Raw genomic sequence first — 22,499 nt, 5'->3', positions numbered from 1 at the left:
CTAAATTCCTTGCAAGATGGCGCGCTGAAAGCATGAAACTAGCCAAGAAGCCTGATGAAGTTGAAATGGTAGATAAGTTCGTAAAGAATCTACGACCTGTTTACCGTAATGCTCTGAAATACCAGAATTTTGGCTCTTTCAAAGAATTGATAAGAATCAGGATAAAGGTAGAAGATGATGTCATAAGGGCAGAGGCTGAAAAGCCGAAAGGGTACCAAGGGGCCTCATCGTCTAAGGGCAAGGCCCCAGCAACGACCCATATTGATGAAGCCATCAATCTCTTAGAAGGGCAATCGAAGAAGTCGCAGCGCCAAACACCTAGGGCATTCACCGATATCGGATGCACTTATACATACGCTCTCCAAAGGCTCATAGCCCAAGGAAAGCTGAAGCCTATTGGTCCAACTCCGGACCCTTCCGCTGAACAACAAGGCAAATGGTACAAACCAAATGCCTATTGTGCCTTTCATCAAGGGAAAGGCCATGATACTGAAAGGTGCTATCGACTGAAGCACGAAATCCAAGATATGATCGAGAATGGAACACTCCCAATCCCAACTGTTAAACCCAATAACATCACCAATCCATTTGGCGATCACGCCAACTTTGTTTCTGTCGAAGACAATGTCGATTATTCCCATCTTATCCGCCCATGTCACTTGAAAGGGGTGTTTATCGGGAAAATATTTGTGGATTGCTTTGAATTCTTGCCAAACCCGAAGAATGAAATTCAAGTCGGGAGTCTTGCTCTAGAATGTACTCCTCTCATTAACGAAGTTAATAAAAGACAATTCGATTCACCAACCTCCATCACTAGTGTAGATCCTCAGAGGACTACCTCGGGATGGAGGCAAACCATCACAGGGATCAAGGACGAGAGCCGAGCATCTAAGTTGACAACTGAACAAGGAAAAGCTCAAAACTAGATTTGAAAATTATGAGTCGGGATCTGTTTTCTTATCTTAGTCGAGTCGAGTCTAGGACTTTCTTTTCTTGAAGTTGAGTCGTTTGTTCCGCGATGACCTAGGGTGTGTCCTAGGAATCGTTCTTTCGAGTCTGTTAAACTTTTGCCATTCCAATAAAAGGTTGCAGTTTCGTTTCCCAATTTGTCTTGTTTTCAATCCTCAATCATTCTAAAAGCATGATAAAATACACAACACACTCAAAGGCATCCCTGGGGTAGAAATATGTCCTGTTTCAAAATGGAAGGTACACCAGGATCCCGTGTTTGATTCCTTTACCTATTCCATGTCTGGCGGTAGAAAACCTCCATCAGAACCAATGCTCAAGAAAAGCTTTTAGATGATTCTATGACGAACCCGGACTAGCTCCTTGTTTCCCCTATCGATGATGGAAGGCAAGCCTTTTCCCCAACAGAATCATCCCCTCTCAAAGAGAGAAGAGACCAACCCATTCTAACAAGGAATTGTTAGTTCTAACCCAATTTAGTTGGCGAAGCCCAGTTTTCAAGGTGTATCCATTTATGACTAAGAGAATGAATAGAAGATCATTTTCAAAGAGAGAAAAAAGATGAAAAAGAATGAAAAGATAAAAAGATGAAAAAAAAGGATGAAAGAAAAGAAAAATGAAAAAAGAAAAGTGATGAAAGAAAAAGAAAAAAAGAAAAAAAGAAAAAAAGAAAAAAAGATGTTGAAGTTATTGCAGAATGCTTTTGGTTGAATGTCGAAGTTACAGAGGCCAGAAGTCAAGTCAAGTACCCATAGTTGAAGTTCAATGGGCGAAGCCCAAAAGCGTAAGTAGTGACCTCTTTACCCTCTAAGTCCTTCCTGAGACAGTTACAAAGGGATAGTCGGGAATTTTGAGAATTATTCCGCTTGTGTTGTTACACCCAACCTTTAGGGTCCAGACATGGAAATTTGAACCCACATCATTTTTCAACCCATTTGCACTCGTGGTTCATCAAACCCGAGACACCCATTCCAACCACATCAGCAGCCATAGCCCTTGGCCTTAGCACCACAAAACAAACCTTCAGAATGATGGTTAACCATTCCAACTTGTTATTACCAAGCTCCACATCCCTAAAGATCCAAGCCTTTTACACCTAACCCCAAACACGGGATTTAACGGTACTTTACAGGCTAGAATGGGATATGACATGATACCTTAGGTGAAACCTTCGTGTGTGTACACACAATAAAAATGCCATGTTTATGCACCATGATCGAACTACGTCGGATTTGATTTCGCTCCACGCGAATACGTAGGCAGTCCTTCAGAATAAGGGATTCAATCCACTCATCAACCAAGTTGTCATCTTGTCGGTTTATTACGGGTCTTAACCAAGTCCAAATGAAGCCACCTTTGTTTGAGTTGGTCTTAGTACTCGATGTAGGCTAGGATAAGGATATAGGTTCAGATAAGTAGTGTCAAGTCTCGGACTGAGCTTTATCTAATGGTTTAGGCAAAGATGCTGAGTCACATAGATGTGGGTTTGTGTTGGGAACAGAAAATGTGAAAAACCCGCTGAAAAGAAAGAAGGCGTGGAAGAAAAATATGAAAAACCCGCTGAAAAGAAAGAAGGCGTGGAAGAAAAATAGTAAAAGCCCGCTGAAAAGAAAGAAGGTGGTGGCAAGAAATGATGAATACTCGCTGAAAAGAAAGGAGGCGAGGAGAAGAGTGGCAGAATGTTCCCAACAAGAGTGATGTGTGACGTCCAACTGTTCTCATAAAATCAGTCTGTGTTTAGTGTCTAGGCGAGGCTAACATTGTTGCTCTGTGATTTTAATCCACCTTGTCAATGCCAAGTGATCTTGATTCCCATGTGCCCTCGGGAGCACGCTCATGCCATACGAAATCTTCGTCCCAAGTCCGACGACCTTGTGATTCCCATTTGTCATCTTTTGGCGTCGGAATGGCCAATTTACCTTTCTATCCCCAGCAAGTCAATATTTGAATTAAAACCCGTGCACACTTGCGGTTTTATTTTCCTTTTTGTTTTACGGTAGCGGGCTACGCCCACGTTGTTTACGAGTCATACAGAGTGTCTGAGTCGTATTTCCTGCTCACCCATCAAGGTTCGATTTTAAAATGCCAAAGATTTCAGAATTCCGAAATTTCAAAAACTTTTTGCGAATTATGGGATAGATGATCCAAGTAGTGGTACATTTCAAGTCAAGGTTCAAATCTTAAAGTTCAAAATCAAATTTTGGGTCGATGACCCAACATCCAAGTGATTCATTTCAAATTCAAAATTTGGGTCGATAGCCCAATTATTCAAAATTTTCAACATGTTCAAATTTCGGGTCGATGACCCAGTCTTTCAAACTCAAATTTCGGGTCGATGACCCAACATTCCAAGTGATGTCAAATTCAAAATTCGGGTCGATGGCCCAATTATTCAAAATTTTCAAATTCAATTTTCGGGTCGATGACCCAATCGTTCAAATGATCTAATTTTAGGATCGATGATCCAAATGTGCTTATGTGATGATTATTGCTAGTACGTTTTTGTGTTTCAAATGTAGCAGGATATGCTTCCACTGGGGGCTCTAAAGTCTTCGACTTTAGAGCCATTGCAAACTGGGGGCTCTGAAGCCATTGGCTTCAGAGACCATTATCAAGATGAAACGGATGACATCCACTCAGAATTCAATTCAATAAAAGAGTATGAAATGGAAGAATTCCGTAGCTGAAAGCAAATGATGAAAGCGGCGGCAACCTCCTTGGAAAGTCCCGTCCCATTCGGACAAGTGCCAGCAGATGATAAATTTTGGGCAAATGTCAGCAGATGATGAGTTTTGGACAAACGCCAGCAGATGATAAACTTTGGGCATGTGTCAGCAGTTGCCAAACTACGACGCGGGTTTGATTCCGTCAAAAACGGATACGTAGGCGCCTAAGGATAAGGCTCAATCCACCATATATGCAATTTATGGGTCGATGACCAACGATGACAATTTGACGCAACAGAAGCAAGAGTTAATCCCCGACGAAGTTTCAGGTATGATCTCTTCTTATGGCTGGCGAGCTTATATACGCAAGTCTAATGGACTATAAACGACCAAAGAATCCTCGGTCGAGAGGGACTGGGGTATACTTTGACTTTCGCCTTGTCCAAGCCTCAGTCAAAGTGGGGGCTCTATAGATACCCGTATCCGTCGATATTGGAATTTATAGAGAACCCGACAAACACCCGATGATGATAGGACACATGTATTTATTAGTTGTCATTGTCACTATTTGGGTTCGTTTTGCGATGTAGAATGAGCATTGTCGACGGAGTATTTTATTAATTTAAATGATATTTAAATTAAAGCTTTTTTAAGGTGAATTCATTTTATTTTTATTTTGAATTTATTTTCTCAAGTTTATTTTATTGAAAATAAAATAAATATTTGATTTGAAAAATCATTTTTATGAGTGTATTTGATTTGAAAAATCATTTATTTTAATGTGTTATTTGATTTGAAAAATCGATTCAAAAATCGAAAAAAACTCGTTTTAAACACGCGTTTTGGAGCTCGATTATAGCTCGGTTTTTGAGCCCGTTTTCTTTACGAGTTGGCACGAATCTCGAGTACACTAACCAACCTAGGCTTCTACCCATCCAACCCCAGTTCGAACCCCCTTATCCACATCCCAAATCTCGTCCCAAGCCCCCCAACATAGCCCAACTCCTCCACAGAACCCGTCTCCAACACTCCAAAACAGGCCCCAAACAACACGACACAAACAGCCCCCTGTTTTCGTTCAGCTCAAACCCGAGTCCAAAACCCGCTCCAAACACCTGCAAAACCCATACCCTAGTATCCTAACCATATTACCTTAGCTTAACCACCAAGAAAACCCCTCTAAAACCCTCACAAAAGCTGCTGGACAGTAGCTATGCGTGAATGAGCCCGTCTGCCTCTCCCCTCTTTTACCCTACTTTAACCCTCTATAAATACCCCCCCTTCACCATACATTCATTCCTCGAAGTTCTCCACACATCCTACCGTCACTCACAAGCTTTAAACCCCAGAAACAAACCCTAATTGCCTCCCAAAAACCCTCGACAAAACCGACTTACAAACTGAGAATCAGTTTGTGTTTCCTCTTTGAAACCCTTCGTTCTCCCTTCAAACCTCCATCAAAATTCGAGTTTCTTATTCCAAATTAACCATACAACATCCATCTACACATTAGACAAAGATTTACGAGCCAAATTGCCCTTGAGAGTACACTAATTCCCTCGAAAAACAGAGTGTTATACACTCTGTTTTCGCGGTTTTTCCTGTCTGTCCAGTTCTGTTTGTGCTCATTTTTCGTGCCCTATAACTCAAAACGAGCAGGGATTGTTTTAAGATCTCTGTTCTCCTCTCTTTCTAGTTTTCAAAACATCTTTTAAATCGAATTTTCATCGTGAAACGAGAGAGAAATCGCTGTTTGAAAGTTGCTGTCCAGATTCGATAAAAATGCGTTGTTTACTTTGTTTCTTCGTCGACGACGGCCACTCGAGATAAAATCTACCATCGATTACGACCCAAGACGGTGTCAACGATACATGTAGGTTGAGGGTGCATCAAATCCTCCTCTTTCTCCCTTTTATTTCGTTTTTTTATGTTTGTTTTTTTTATTGTTTCGTTTTATTTCGTTTATCGTTTTTATTTATCGTTTTAATTAACTATGAAACTAGTTTAGTCCGAGTATGAGTTAAAGTACCACCATGAACACCCGCGTTGACTTGAGATGGGAAATAAACCGCTACATCAGTCGGTCGTACACCCCCGTCTCATTTACATATCCTCGTGTTCAAGGTAGGGCATTAATAAAACGAGTTCTAACTTCGCTCTTCGCTTTTGACCCCTCTTTTGTTTCGTGTGATTCGACCCACCTTAGGACCCGCCACATGTTAGTATGACCTCTGATTGTTAACATATAACTCATTTAGATGACATTAGATCAATTTGATAACCTAATTAGACACATTAGGGTACATCGACATAGCTTTAAAAACCGATTAACAATTCTGTAACTTAATTGAATGCATCTCTCTCTCTTTCACCTAATTTCTCGCTAGTATAAGAGTGCGTGATTAGCACCTTCTTATTAACACTCGATGAGTTAAATTAATTAGCAAACTTGACCTAATTGGACCCCTTTAGGCCGTGTAGAATGCGCGTTTGCATGGTATCTTTTCAAATCGATCAACGTCGTTTCTAACTTGTTTTCTAGCCCGCTTTCGAACTTGTTTCGCAATCAATCGATCTAACTAATGAACCTAACCTAGGACCTAGGGTTGGACGTGGCTTTAGGCCGTGAGGCTTGGCCGTGTCCTTTGGTTTTTCTTGTTTCGTTTGTTTTACCACGTTCGTTCTTTATTTGTTTTGTCGCTTGTAATTTATCGTTTGTTATCGAGTTGTAATTTTCGAGTTAGCTTTCTTTTATCGAGTCAAAACCTCTTTCAAAACCTTAGTCTTGTTTGGTTAGATGGTTGTGCCCCAATGCATGTAAGAGCGTAGTAAATCGCATGTTGTTTAAAGCAACATGGCCCGGTTTATGCTAATGCATGCTTTGGTGCGTGGCCTTATGTCTAATTCGATGAGATTAAGTGAAAGCACACATTACGAGGAGTGACCCAAGGCCGTGAGTCATGTAAGCCGTGGGCCACCCCTTTGTGCACGTTTTTCTAGGCCGAATGGCCGTGTATTGCGTCGTGTGTGTAGCGTTGTATTTTAGATCGAGTTGTATCTTTAATTTATCGTTGTGTCGGCATGAAATGCCTGGGTTGTAATAGGATAGATCCCAACGGCTCCCCCATTCCCCCTAAGCCTTGTTTGCTTTGTTTTGTATGTTGTTAGATCAATCAACCCACATGCTAAATTACAACTTTGACAAAGTTAGTTTAGTTGCATCTAAATCAACATAGAAACTTCACATGTTAGGGTTTTGAAAACGATGTTTGCATATCATATATCGTAGTAGCTATGACCTTGTTTGAAATCCGACACTTGACTTAGTAGAGGCCGTTATTGACGGGCGGGGTTAGGTGTCCTTATGGGCTTCCTAACACGTACCCTCACCCCTTACTCAAGATCTATGGTTTGTGGATCCGTCTAAATACCATTGGATTACGAGAGTCATTCAAATCGAGTGATATAGGGTACAAGTCTTTATCTTTAATCACTCGTAGTCGATTGGCTTTACGCTTTTCGATGAAAGGTGTAAAGTTGACTTGAACGGTTCCAAGTTCCCAAAAAACTTGGTGGCGACTCTAATTTGTCTTAATTCGATTCGAAAGAACCTCGAGTCGATTATGCCTAGTGTGGATCCCGCGGACGCAGTTCCCGAGGGCGTTGTCCACACACCCAATACTTGCACCAAAGAAGGTTCTTTTGCAAAGGCAAGAATAAAGAAAGAGTGTTTGAAAGTTATCCATAAAAACTCATGCAAATTCAGAAAACAAAGAGGGAAAAACAAGTCACATGATGACAAGTTTACACAAATATGGCAAAAAACATTTCTTGTTTTCTAAAAGACCAAAGGGTCAAATTTGCACAAAGAGGAAACATTTTGAAAATGATAATTATTCAAACCACTCTTTATTGAAGGCCAAATCCTAATAAAAATCTGAAGTTTATCTTTCAAAAAATAAGAGACACGAAAAGGCTTTTGAAAGATAAAAGGATAAAAAGAATTCAAGTGTTACGAATTTAGGCAACAGTCCAGGCAGTTGTTACTTTGTAAAAGTAACAGTCGTCTTGACTGTTTCTGTTACTCTAGGATACTCTACTTTCTCACTTGTACATTAGATGACACTTAAGACTCAATACAAAGGGATGATTAACAACTTCAACACTTCTTAATCCATGCTTGATTTAATCATTAAGCCTGAAAAGGTAAACTAAGATAACACAAATCAAATGGGCATGTTATCATCAATTTAAGGAACCCAACATAAGCCGTCTCCCTCTCATTTTCCATGAATCCATAAAATACAAAAAAATTCTTATTTACTGGTGTAACATCAATAATTTCCAATAAAAGCATCTTATACTTGTTCGTCTGGTATGTACAATCCGCAAGAAGGACAAGGGATAATATTTAAGTAGAATTATTGAACTGGATGAGCAAATAAGACATCAGTTAGCTCACGTGTACCTTTTTTCTTCCCGGAAATCGTTTGATGAAAATGTAGATATCCATAATCACGAGCAGAATTCAGTAATTGTTCTGATGACGTGCGATTTTCTTTCACCTTTGTGTTCTCTCTGGCTCGTACATTGTATACTTGTTTTTTCGGAACTTTATAATTTTGATTAGCCAATTCAATCAATATATTAGCCACCGGAATTTGACTTGCAGTCATTCTCAAAATAATTTCTTTCACTTTGTCATTCAAAATTTCATCCTTTTCAATAAGCTTGTGATTATGAACCCTATTATGAACAAATAACTTCCAAGTACTGTCAGACTGTGCAATACCTTTCAATCTAAAAGAACGTAGACATTTTTTTTGCCGATTAAGTATTTGCTAGATGGAGCGTTTATATCCGATCAGTACTGATATGGTCTAGATCGGTCACGCCAAAGCCACTGTTCCCCAAAACCACGATCGTCAAAATATGTATATAAACGTATATGAATATCGTGTAAAAGTCCAATTCTCTTAGTTTCCGATATCAATTCTTCACAGCTATTGAATGAATAACCGGTAAAAATGTATGAAGTGTCAACCATGTTGTCGGGAAATTCTTCAAAATAGTCATCACCCTACAATTTCAAAAAAAAGGGAATTAAATTAACAAAAAAAGAAATTAAATTAAATTAATCAAAGAATAAGGAAATAAACTAAAACCTACGAAAACCAAAGTAATTATTATAATTTAATAATTAATATTAAAAAAAAAAAAGGAAAAATCAAAACAAAACAACAACACAGCCATTGCACAGAACAACGTTAACCCGACGCCGTCCACCAGCTGACCTCCGTTCACAACCCCTATCCCAGCCAAATACATCCGACAAACCCGACGGCGACAACCCCAGCCCTCATATCCGACGCCAGACCTCCGTTCAACACCTTTTCCATCCCACAAACCCAACGTCGACAACCCATTCATACCCGATGTCGACCACCCCTTCATACCCGACGCCAACCACCCCTTCAAACCCGCAACCCGACGCCTACCACCCCTTCATACTCGCAACCCGACGCCGACCACCGTGCCATCCACCACCCATAAACCCTAATAATATTGTCATTAAACCTCTAATTTCAGACCACATTAAAACTAATACTCCCTCCGTCCCGGTCATTTGTTGTCCTTTGGTTTTGGCACAAAGACCAAGGAAAGAGGAGAGGACCAATAGCTAAATGACAAGTGGAACAAATTGAATAAGAATGATCAAATTACTCATCAAGTTCATTCTTAAAATAGAAAGGACAACAAATGACCGAGACACCCAAAAATGAAAAAGGACAACAAATGACCGGGACAGAGGGAGTACATAATATCCGACGACGACCACCCTTCAAACACGCAACTCAACGCCGACCACCACTTCATTCCCGCAACCCGACTCCGACCACCGTGCCATCAACCACCCATAAACAAAAAATCTTTGCCCTAATATAATTTCAGAAAACATTACAACTAATAATTCCTAAACAAAACGTATTAATAATCCGCTAATAAACAACATTACTTCATTAATTGGAGAATTAGAATCAATTGTTTAAGTTTTTTGAGTAATTAGATTCAATATTAGGGCAAAGAGGCATATATATATATATATATATATATATATATAAGAGTTGTTTTGTTTATGTTTAGGAAAAAGGGTAGAATATGGAAATTTTATGAAAAAATGTATGTGAAAGAGTAAAATGCGTATGTGAAAAAGTAACTCCGATTATTAAAGCTTAAGGATTAAAACATGGATCTTTAGATAAGAGCGGAGAGTTTTTAGATCTCAAAATTCTAGATATATATAGGGAGACACGATAATCTAGGTTAAGTCCCTCAAGAAAGCCCAAAACACGGAATTAGAGTTGCGATATTTAGACTGACAGCAGCATCTTTCGAAGACCATATCTCCCTCGTTTTTTTAACAAATGAGGCGTGTAACCTACCGTTGGAAAGATAAGATCACAAGCTTTCACCTCCAATTAGCCTTGCGTCGATACGAGCTCTAGAACTCGAGATATACTCGTTTGAAGTTGACCCTTGTGAAATCGAGTTTTCAATTCTTCATTTTGGCTCTTGTTTGTGCATGTCAAGGCTTCAATTCTTCCTTTTACTTGCTTCTCTTGGCTTTGCACTTATTTCCTTGGCTTACTTTTGGCTCTCCTTCTTCACCTTAGTTGACCATGGCTCAGGTTTGATCCCTTGACTTTGACTTGTCTATATCTCGATCTCTTTGACTTGACTTTGGCAAACTGATTTCTTCTCCTCAAGTCACCGACATAATACACTTACACTAACCTCAAGACATAAAAGCCAATGACAATTATAGTTAACCAAAGTGTAACAACCAGCATATACAACATTTCATATTCAAAACCCGGAATTTGATAACAAAAATATACTAAACACAACTAATTGGCTCGACATTATTTGACTCTATCAATAACATGTATGATTCTCTTCTATTTAGTATTTACTCACCAATTGGTGGCTTCTAAACTGGGTAAACAGGTGTTCAACAAACGGGTCGGTTCAATATCATGCTCAACAATTATGGGTCAAATTAGGTCAATTGTCATTGTTGGTCATATTCGAGTTGTCCTGTTCTCGTCTGATTCGGGTGTTAGGCCACATTACTTGGTTTGGGTCAGTTTTGCCGGTTTCAACGTGTTGATTGAAGAGTAGGCTAAACTTTGCGCTTGACAGAATTTCTATCTGGTCCTAACAGTAACTAATACTGACTGTTGTTATTCCTGCATTGCAGATGTACTATATAATTGGCGAACTAGACGAAGAACTGGATGCTGAGCTTGGGTTATCCAAATTGAGAGGCCATCCTCTGAACTCTGAAGCCTGTCATCCACTAATGAGAAGATCGTGGTCGTTTGTTGTTACTTGTTGGGTTGTGATTTGTGAAGGACATTACTCTTACTTTACGATGCTCATGAAAATGATGCTCGTGGATCTTTCAAGCTTTGGTTTAGCATATTACTAGTATTAATATTGTAGCTTGATAACAAGATGTGGCGCTTTCTGGTGGACACAAGTTGTATGTAAATCTCTTTTTCTTCAAGATTTTGATATTATGCTGTCTGTTTTTGAACAAGTGCACATTTTCCAAATAGAAATTCTGAGCTTGGGAACCGAGGGCTAACATAACCACACTATGATCGTAAAATCTCACAAGGTTTTAAGGCGATCAGATACAACTATAATATTCCACAGTATTGTACTCAGTAATTTCACAAGGTGACTTACAGTAAAGCAACAAAGCCAACAGTAAGAAAAATGTCTTTCCAAGCTCACAATTCACAAGTATTTAGTCACCATTTACATCGTGGCTGGGTAAATCCTTAAACGAGCAGTCAACTGCATACTATGTTCTGCAAAAATTCATACTTCATTAATAGCATTTCAGAACGAATATTCCTTCAAATCATCCTTTGAGGAGCAGCCAACTTCCAGATCACCCAAGCATTCATCAGCACTTAAGGGAGGAAGATTGCGAGTCTTGCGCTTGAGGTTGTGCTTATGCCATTCACTCTTGAAGTGCTCTCGGTATTGTTTGGCATCTCCCACTAATGCATTGCAAGTGCTGCATTTACTTTGTTTAGCTTCACCCTCAACATTTTTAGATTTGGTCGACACCGACTGTTTTTGCAACGTGTCGCTCAGTTGGAGAACAGAAGCATCAGTATGTTCTTTTGGTATGCTTGGAAGCGATTCTTCATTGAGTTCGTCAAAATGATCAACGCCACTATCTCCCTCAGCATGCACCGACACTGCTAGAATTTCTAGCCTTCCCTGTAGATTTCTGACTAGGCCATCACATTCTCTGAAGATACCAGGGTCCATTTCACAAATCTGTATTTGTTGTTTACAAACATGTTAGCCTTGACAAAATATGAACAATCAAGTAATGTGTAAAACACAGCAGCCATCGAATTTATTTCTTGTGGGTTAGACACAGTTCTCATAAAAGAGAAATGTTGAGTAGAAGTCACCAACATGATCTTATACGGAAATTTTAACATACACAAACACCTCAAAAAAAGGAGATGCAAGGAAATTGACAGAATGTAAAAAAGAAAATGTAGAGATCGGGATGAGACGAAGGGGGAGTGAGGGACTACTGACTAGATGGAATATGAGCCAACTTGAGATGCATTTGCCAGTACTACAGCATTCACCCATCAATATGCTAATGAACAGATTCGTCATCTCATGATGCGTCATGCGTGAATAATAATTGTAATGATTAAAAGGACGCTGTTGTGGTTTAATAAGATACGCAACATGCACAAATAACAAACAATGACACAAACCCAAGCATCTTTAAGATTGCTAAATCTTACCACAAACAAGACATCAATGACAACCTTACCTCTTAGATAATAGCATGGTTTTTGGACGAACCATAACGAAAATTGCATCAAGAATTGTACTATTTCCATCGCAATTATGTTGTCCCCATTTCTATTCTGATTGCTCAAAATAATCGTCCCTTCCTAAACCTAGTGTAATAAAATTGTAAACATTTCATATTGCTCCTAGTTAAATTCTCTAGATACTAATATTCCACCTCGATTATATTACCCTCATTTTCTTATAGCCAACGATAAAAAATGCTATTTCGTCATTTTTTTCCTCAAATAAATACCGCCTTTGGTCATTGGAGGACAGCACAAACGAGATGGAGAGAGCATCAATCGACTACTACTTCCCAATATAAAAAACGCAATTGAGCCAGTTAGCTATTTCGCTTTACACATTGTATTCCAAAGCCAAAACAATAGTTAGATTTTGGCTCCAAAGGAAAGGAACTGACACGTCACAGGTAAGCTAGTTAGCTATTTCGCTTTATACACTGTATTCCAAAGCCAAACAATAGTTAGAATTTGGCTTTAACGCAAAGGAACTAACACGCCACAGGTAAGCAACAAACAAGCTTTATAGCTTCATGTAATGAACATACTCCAGAAATCGACACCTATTGAACTTCAGAAATCATGTTTGGTCGAAAAAACAGATAGCGCAAATATGAATACCACAAGAAAGCAACAAACAAGCAATCAGATAACTTGAGGCAATCTCTTATTCAACGACGAGTTCAGAATATATAACTTATACCCTTGCGCGACTCATGACAAAATGACGTTAATACTCCGTAGGTTTGAACTTTGAAGTCATGACCACACCACCTTTTCACGCTTAGTAGAAAGCAGCCAACAGTATGACCTCTATAACCCTAAGATCTCTAATGGCTAACACCAATCTAGGCTTTAGTTATTTTCTCATCCTTTTCCACACAAAAAAATGTTGCATTCCAAGAACACATTAATGCTAAAAAATAACACTATGATGTTCAGAGACGGACTTCACGAAAATGTCAGACTCAGGCCATTTGAGTGTAGATTTATGAGTTTAATAATATGCACATTGGCACAAAAGAGCAATTAAAAAGACACTAACACAATTCTCCTATAGAGATTCCACTGTAACATTCTTGGCTCCATCACCAAGTCAATTAATCCAAGGAGAGTTGGCAGTTATGAAGAAAATTCAAAACTTAATGACTTGGAAAAAAGTTTATTTACTAGAAACAACTGTTTACTAACTAAAATAGATTTAAGAACCCATTTCTGAATTAATGACAGGAACTTCAAGAGAAACGTTGCTTTGCCTATGTTAATTCGAAAGTTTAATGGCCGCGCGTCACATGTCAGGACACAAATAACCGGACACAACATGACACTACGCTTCATTTTAGACCAAAACCATGACACGTATTCACAAAATAGCCGTGCCGACATTCGACACCTTGTCACATATTCACATCAAATCAAATCCGTGTAAACATACGAATTTACTACCAAAATAACAAGAAGCATATGAGGTTTGTACAAGGAACTTAGGAAGGTTGAAGCAAAGTTACTCACATCACGGAGTCGATGCTGTCAAGATTTCAGATTAGACTGCAAGCTATACAATTTTGCTTTCAAGGTTTGACTTAAAGGTCAATACGCTAGAAAAGAAAACAAAATAATGGCCCTCAATCTGCTCAGTTCTACCCCTTTCTCGAAACTCCTCGATATTATATATTCCGTATTCTTTTCATAGCTACTACATTATATGCGCATTTCTTTCAAATCACCTACCAAAAGTCCAAACTACGTATTGGCCAAGTAAAAAAAAAAATTCCGCGACTATCAACCAAAAATAATATCCCCCCCACCACCCACCCACACAAAAGTGAGTTTTGGGTAAAATAAAGATCATTCATTTGGAGGATATATTCATGTAAGAGAAGTTCTTCAAAAGAAAATTATAATAGATACTAGATAGGAAAAGAAATGGTATTTTGCTTAATCCATATACCGTATCATTCGAACATATCACAAGATTCAAGACCATAGTCCATATCATTCCATGGCAAACTACTAAGAACGTTAGCAAGAAGATCAGAGAAAAATAACACATTCTATCAAAAAAAGGTGTGACCTATGATTTATAGGGAATTGTGGACCAAAATTAGATCAAAAGCCCTATGCTATTTCGCTTATTATACTGCATGAATGTTCTATGATAAGTATTTAATTGGGATAAAGATCGAATATCTTCATGTAAGCAAGCTGTTTTATTCAACTTAAAAAAAAAATGGAAATTGCATAATAGTGATACTCAAATGTACTTGGGTACATCTCGATCTCACTAGTTGTGCCATAGGCGCATCTTGTGCCGCATGCCTTAGGCATACTAAGGAGTCATTTTGCTTAGCATCTCACTGCGCTTGCCTGTGTAACAGGGCTTCCTAAACTAAGCATCAAAGGCATGAAATTCGTTAAACGGAACAAGATTATCTACCTTCTATTTATGGAGATATGCAGCAACAAAAAAGTTGAAACACATATTCAATTGAAAGCATTACTAGATCAATACAAGGAACATTTACATGCCTAAAACAACATATAAAGCACCATCATCGTCATGATAGAAAACAAGGGAGATCATGAATGAAAACAGAACTTCACGTGAATTGGACACTTCCAATCCTAAGCACTTAGAGTTTTGAGAAATATTATTAACATTCATATAGTAACTGGAACATAATAGGCGAGTATAAAAATAAAACTTACAGCACAGAGTTGACTTCCAGATTCCTCCTTCGACACTATTTCAGCATCCCATGCATTTATCTTCTCTAATAAAGAAGGAAAGTTCTGTTGAGAAATAGTGATTCTAAGTCTCATGGGAGATCTTTTAATGGGATAGTTCTTCTGAAGCTGATGAATGACCTCCAAGGCCTACATAGATGTCGAATTACCTTGAGATCCACCAAATAAAAGCAAAGTTACAGCATGAATAAACTCATAAAGACAAGGAAGCAATGTTAACCTGCTTCTTTGAACTGCTGTGTGGATCAACAGCAAAGTGGATTTCATGCATTAAACGCTCAATCATACTGATTGTGTAAGGACGTTTGGTTTCAGGATTAACGGTCTTCTGCATGACAATGGTTGCAATATCTCGAAACTGACTGGAAAGCTGTGCTTCCCTCTCTTTACCCGCCACCTGAAGCTCACCTTTCTCCAAAATCTAAAGAAAACTCTAATCAGAACCCCATAACATCATAGCGAAACCTAAAATCAAATTGTTAATCAAAAGAACAAAAATTCGGTATCCGCTCACCTCCACACAAATTTTAGTCTGATCATCAGTCCCAAACGCAGCAATCAAATCCTTAGACTTAGCGAGCACTCCTTTCGAAACATTGGTGTACACAGTATGCGACTGCAACACTTCATCTATATCCTTCTCTCTGCGCACCACAACCCCAAAGCAAATATAAAACTAACTTCCAACTCATCAATACCCACTGCTTATTTCAAAATCAGCACTCAATATTTCAAAACATGTTCAAAATATACGACTTAAGCCTGAACACAAGTAACACGTAATCAACTGACGCCTGTTATGTAAACTCCCAAAACACTCAAAGTTAGACGAAATTCACTTAAATATAATAGAATAGTTTCAAATCAACATCAGCAATTCAAAATTACGACAAATATAAAGTTTGACATCCAATACACTCAATAAGCTCTCAACAATCACCTAACGCATAAATTTTCAGAGTCAATTTTCATTCGTATTAGCCAAAACAGCTCCAACTAATACACATAAGTCAACAATTAAATCATACAGACAATCATAGTATTAAATGTAAATTTGAACCACAGTTATAGAATCTAAAGTCGCGAGGCCTAATCTCACTTAATTCAGCCAATATCGCTTGAAAGTGCGGAAAAAAGCAGTTGCAGTGATTTATAACTCGGTAGCATATCGGTTTTGCCGCCGGCATTTAAAACAGTGCAGACAACAGTTCATATAAGTCAAACAACCCACGGAAAACACTACTGTGGACTAATTTCATATAAACAAAGAAAGAAAAACGCAAATCCGTACAAAATTAGGTCGTAAACAATCAGAAACTAATTTGATATACGGAAGCTAAAATTAAGTTAGGAGATGAAAAAATTAGGGTTTAATAAGAGAACAAAAAAAAAAGAGGAAAGAGAGAGGAGAATACACAGAGGAACGCCATGAGAGAACTTTGTTCTTGAAGCAGGCGATTTCGAAGCGAGTTCCATGCTTCTTCAGGCGAACGACGGCGACATTCGTAAGCCTTTTCTGGCCTACAGGTTGTACTATCGTCTTCGACATTTCTCCCCCTTTTCACACTGAATGAATAATGACGAGGAATTGAGAAATAGGCAACGCTGCTACTTCGCCTTCTATGTTGGGTAAGTCTTGTGTGAAGCGGTTGTGTACGTGTATACAATATATCAATAGTAGTTTTTGAACCCGTACATTGCACGGATGGTAAAAGAAAGTATTATTAAAACTAAAAACTTACTCATTTTTTTATTTAAATTATTAGATTTTAGAAAATATACTTTGTCTAGCCATCTACTTTTGATAAGTTTATGTTTCTTAATTTTATTCGAATTACTTTGATTTTTTTTATCGACTTTTTGTACTTATGAGAGGTGAAGTCTGAAAAGTGGAAATAAAATTGTTATAGATTTCATAACCAATCATCTACACAATATATGTTTAATTTTACTCATTGTTGTACGCTTTTTATCATATTACCCAACTTGATTATTACCCTCTTAATTAATTATTGTTTACCTTCTCTTCCATCTCTCATTGCCTGGACGTGCGATAACAGTATTCGCCATGACTGACGAGCTATCTCGTGACCCACCAACAGACCCTCCACCGCAGTGATAAATGCACCTAACACCTCGGACCACGGCGTCCCTCCAACCTCTATTTCAGAAGGCCCCACCACCCCCACAACTAACCACCACCTTACATGCACTTCATATCATACGTCCTCCAACTACCTTACCCCCTACGTCCTCCCCCGTACCTCCAACGTAACCACTATCTCGGCCCCACTCCATGCACGGCGGCCTAACCCTTCTCGTAACCTTATGCGACTCCCCACCCCATCATTTCCCACTCATTGCGACCCCTTCCCCATCACAACCTCCTACCATCAACACTGTCGGTTCATCTACCTTTCAAGTAGCCAAATACTATTTTTTTTCTTTTCTTTTGTTTATTGAGTCATGTTAACAGTTGCCTCTAAATATTTTATATCATTTTGTATGCAACACAGATAATTTGTGATAATTTAAAATGGCAGATTGAAAATAAAATTTAAATGGTTAATTTTTTTTTTTATTAACACGTTATTTACTCATTACCCTTCAGTGTCATCATGTTATGTTTTAGTTGTTAGATGATTTTTTAAAGTCACTCCAACTTATATAAATTGAAAATAATATTAACTAATTAAACTGATTTTTTTGTTAATTTTATATTATCTATTGCTCATAATCTAATATATATTATGTAATTACTTGAGAAATTTTAGGTAATTTTTTATTTTTATTTTTTTTCCCTAAAACTCAATACCAGAATAAAGTAAGATTGTTTCAAAGTAATGAAAATATTGTCTTCCACTTCTTTCGTTAAATGATGCCCTTTAATTTAGGAATGAATCAAAATTTATGATTAGCAGCTAACTTACTCGTTATAGTAGCTTATAAGATGCGATTTCGACAATGGCCCATTGACTTGTAAGTAAAGATTTGTAACACCCCCAATTTTTGACCTCCAAAATTGTAAACCTTTAACTCGAAAACTGGGCGTATTAATGGTGTCACTTCAAATAAAGCAACGATATCAAAATAAATATAAAGGGTACTAGAATAAATTAACTTGCAGCGGAAAAGTCTTAATAAAGTTTACAACCTTCTTAACTCGAAATAAACTTGAGAAAGTTAAAGTCTTAAAATATCTTTAATAATAAATAAGTTCAACTGCTGTGGAAACGTAAACTACTAGTCTTATTAAACAATCTAAACTTGTCGTCACGCGTGCTCTCTATCCCTTCGTCCCAATCGCATAACATAGCAAAAAATGTCAATTACTCTACTCCCCATACAATCGGAAATATTAAATGGTTCATCATAGGTCCACGAGTGAAAGATTTGGTTGACAACATTAAAACAAAACAAGTCAATACAAATACATAGTCCAATATGATCATAATAAATATCAACAATCATATTTATAAACCAGCTTAAAAAGTAATAAAAAAACATTCAAATCTTTTCTCAAAGCACTTCTCCTTTTCTCATCATAGCTTATAAACAAACTTGCTTGTTAAACTTACTCTTAACTTGCTTTGCTTTGGTATCCGGAAAGAGTATCAATGTATAGAAGGTTTCAGCAAGCCATTCCCGGATTGACAAGCCTTCCCCAACTATGTACCAACTGGCCATAGATCCCGAGTGTGCACACCCCTCACATTGACTAGCCCAAAGGAGGAGGAAAAATGACGAGACACCAACTCTAATAAGTATGGGTCCCTAAGGCATCTTGATATAAGGCAAAGTCCGCCATAGACATATACCCCTCTCTTCCATCTCCATAAACACTTTAAAAATAGTAGCCAAATAGCTGAATTGGTTAATCCAAATAGGTCGAACCATAACTTTAATAATCAATAATAATTCTCACTTGAAAACATACTTCATAAACTTATAAAACATGCTTGCCAATTCAATTAGAAACATACTTGAAACTATTCGAAAACCAATCATCTCCATCCATCATCACACATTATCATACATATCTATATTGAGTAAGTTGAAAACTTACCGATAGCTTAGCAAATCCAAAACACAAGCTCAAAACTCTTCTTCCTCGAAAGCACAATCTATACATAACATAACCAATTCTAATCAACACAAACTCTTAACCATATAGGTAATCCTAAGCCATGACCATGCTCTAATGGAAGTCCTAACCTGCACTAACCATAATCCTATCTTAGATAATCACGTGCTAATAATAAACTTATCTTAAACTATAAAAGATCTAACTTTACAGAAAAACAGCATGCGCAGTCTCACCGTAAAATTAATAATTAATTATAGAAAAATCCTATTGATGCAAGACCAATTGGGTTAGAACCCTAAGTGTCTCTTCTTCAAACTCTGTTGGGTTTACGTCATCAAAATATGAAGTTATTAGGGTTAAACAGACAGATTACGAAAGTCTGACAAAATACGTCACTTAAAAAGTAAGGATCTCTAAAACGAGTTTAACAAAATGATTTCCGGTAAAAAAAATCCTAACATCGTATATACTTTATAAATTTAATGTCATAAAAAGACCAAACCTTGTTTCGAAATATAAATTAGGTTAAAGACACAAACCATAGACCACTAGTGCATACGCGGATATTCTGTCGACGCGTTCATAAAGAATTTATTCTGAACAAACTACTTGATCAAAAGCTATGAAATTTACAGGCAGAAACTAGACTTGAAAATAACCCAAGTCTCTTTTTTACGTTTTCAAAAATTTCGAATCGAAGATAATCTGATGATGCGTTCAAAGTAGATTACAGATTTACGAAATTACTGTACAACAATTAGTTAATTAAAGTAGTTATAAAACTATTGTAATACTACGGTTTTCTATGTCTTTGGGTACTCTATCGAGTGGGGCTTACTCTGTCGAGTAAGTATGTTTGGTCTACGAAATAGTGTTCTGCTGATGGGCACTCGATCGAGTAAGTTGGGGGCTCGATCGAGTAAGTTACTTACTCGATCGAGTAAGTTTGTTTTACAAGTTGTTTTTGACGGGTTTTGATAGCAACGTGAGAAATATATATAATCTTAATCCGTCAGTTTCTTTTCATTTTTACACTTTTCTAAACTTCACAAAGACAAAACAAAGTTACGTTGCTTCTCTCTCTCATTGCTATCAAATCTTAAGAGCTAGAGTCGTCGGATCGTTGAGTTCTTTACGCCGTTGAGACCGTCGCATTGTGGGTAAGATCCTTGTACAGTTTTTATATCATTTCATTGAGTTTGGTTGAAACTCTAATTGGGTATTTTGGGGGGTTTTTTGGGATTATGATGTGTATTAGATAGTGATTGTATGATTGTGTGATTATAGGAGGTGATTGCATTGAAGAACGGTTTTGATTAGCTGATTGTGACGATCTTGATGTTTGCCTTTCAATGTAGGATTTACTACTTAGGAGTCGTTTGGTTGATCAAGGAACTTAATTTTCCTAGGAACTTCAATTTCATGGGAATTAAGTTCCTGCATCCAATTTGGGTGAATTTGACAATAGTGTTTGGTTGCTCATGTAGGAATTAAATTCCATGGGAACTTCCAATGACCAAGGGGGGAGTAGGTAAGCCAATTCCAACATCATGTAGGCATTGGAAGTTCCTGGAAACTTCTAATTCCCCCATTTTTCAAAAAATATGGCAACCAAACAACCCATGTTTTTGCAATTCATGGGATTTTCCAATTTCTGTGTTTTTCAAGTGTCAACCAAACAACCCCTTAGTTATTGGTTACATGTATGTTGGTTGGTTGATTGATTGTTGGTGGCTGTGGATTAATAATATTTGTCTATATCGTATTAGAATTGGTAATTGTTGATGTTGTAGTTGGATGTGATTGTTTATCTGTGGTCGCGAGGTGCGTCCTCGGCTGAGTGGAGTCACTTGCGGGAGTGGCTTCACGCCCTTGATCCGCCCTCTCTGGAACCCGCCACAGAGAGGATGTGCACATTAAGGAACATGGGTTATCGCTCGGATGAGATGAGCGGGGTTTAGGTGGGAACGGCTGCGGTCCCCCACTGGCGGTGTGGAATACTTGTTGCGATGAGTATTCTGGCAGGACTACACACTGTAGTGTCTAGTCAGGTGTGTGGAGTTATGATGGAGATTGGATAATTGTGTATTGCTTCTGTTGTATTGTTTTTGTGTAATCAGTAACTGGCCCCGTTTAAATGTTTTGAAAATTGTGGTGGTCCATTCGGGGATGGTGAGCAGTTATGAGATGGACGCGCATGGGATAACTGGGTTGAGTTGCCACAAGATGTCTAGAAGTCTTCCGCTGTGTCTTAAACATTTATTTACTTTAGTCGGTTTGACATTTTGGGAAACAATTGTATTTTCTTTAACAATTTTGGTATTGGACATGTATCGCTTTAAATTTACTTAATAAAGTACGTTTCTTTATTGTGTATTTGATATACATTGCCTCGGGTAACCGAGGTGGTAACATTCACATGCATTAGGTGGTCCTGGCAAGGCACTTAGTGTATGGGGGTGTTACAAAGTGGTATCTGAACGACGATTTTGGAACCTGTAACTAATGAACACAATGAATATAGAGAGTCAAATTAAAATGAACCCGGGTAGGAGTTGATAGGAGCTAATGCAACGGCTTGGGAGACGTCCTAAAGTCGCGATCTCGCCCTACAACTTTGAACCGATCACTACGGGGTGTCATGGGATCGCTATGTGTTTACTAATGTTCTATTGCGTACACTAGTAGAAAAAACCCCTATCACGACGCAGTTATCGTGGCGGTTCTAATATAAATGACGCGAAAAGCCCAATAAATTGGCGGGAACACAATTTTTATGTATATAGGAGGTCTATTGTGGCGGTTTAAGTAAGAACCGACGTGATAAGTGAAACTTTTTATGCCGGTTTCAAATAGAAAACGCCACAATAAGTCAATTGTGGCGGTTATATTAGCAACCGACAATAGTAATGATGCTAAAAGCTAATACTAAGTTACAATTTTTTGGGCTTAAAAACCGCCATAATATGTTTTTTTGTCGGTTTTTATTAACAACCGACTTAATAGCAAAAAAGTAAATAAAAATAAAGCATAACCCTTTAGAATTCTCACTCACATATTCGTTAGTCCTCTTGATCTCCACATCGCCAAACCTCAATCCCCTCA

The 22,499-nt window shown here is 38.0% G+C and overlaps 1 protein-coding gene across 1 annotated transcript; it reads right to left on the bottom strand.

The window, feature by feature from the left end:
• Positions 1 to 11,320: 11,320 nt before the first annotated feature.
• LOC141647885 (uncharacterized) lies at positions 11,321 to 16,957 on the bottom strand. Its single transcript, XM_074456251.1, has 5 exons — positions 16,723 to 16,957; positions 15,822 to 15,951; positions 15,528 to 15,728; positions 15,269 to 15,436; positions 11,321 to 11,996 (listed from the first exon to the last, which is right to left on the bottom strand). Exons 1-5 carry the CDS (start codon positions 16,854 to 16,856, stop codon positions 11,547 to 11,549), a joined length of 1,083 nt encoding a protein of 360 aa, XP_074312352.1. The 5' UTR covers positions 16,857 to 16,957; the 3' UTR covers positions 11,321 to 11,546.
• Between the last annotated feature and the right edge of the window lie 5,542 nt (positions 16,958 to 22,499).

The sequence above is a fragment of the Silene latifolia genome, chromosome 3 (genome assembly GCF_048544455.1).
Source record: "Silene latifolia isolate original U9 population chromosome 3, ASM4854445v1, whole genome shotgun sequence".
Classification (NCBI taxonomy): domain Eukaryota; kingdom Viridiplantae; phylum Streptophyta; class Magnoliopsida; order Caryophyllales; family Caryophyllaceae; genus Silene; species Silene latifolia.
The sequence above is the reverse complement of the archived record's forward strand: the minus strand, read 5'-3'. Positions and strand labels throughout refer to the sequence as shown.

Excerpts from the sequence above, each read along its gene's own strand:
- LOC141647885 (XM_074456251.1), bottom strand. The coding sequence starts at position 16,856 with ATGTCGAAGACGATAGTACAACCTGTAGGCCAGAAAAGGCTTACGAAT. Across the intron at positions 15,952-16,722 it reads CTCTCATGGCGTTCCTCTGT|AGAGAAGGATATAGATGAAG; the intron begins GTATTCTCCTCT and ends TGTGGTGCGCAG. Across the intron at positions 15,729-15,821 it reads AGACTAAAATTTGTGTGGAG|ATTTTGGAGAAAGGTGAGCT; the intron begins GTGAGCGGATAC and ends AGTTTTCTTTAG.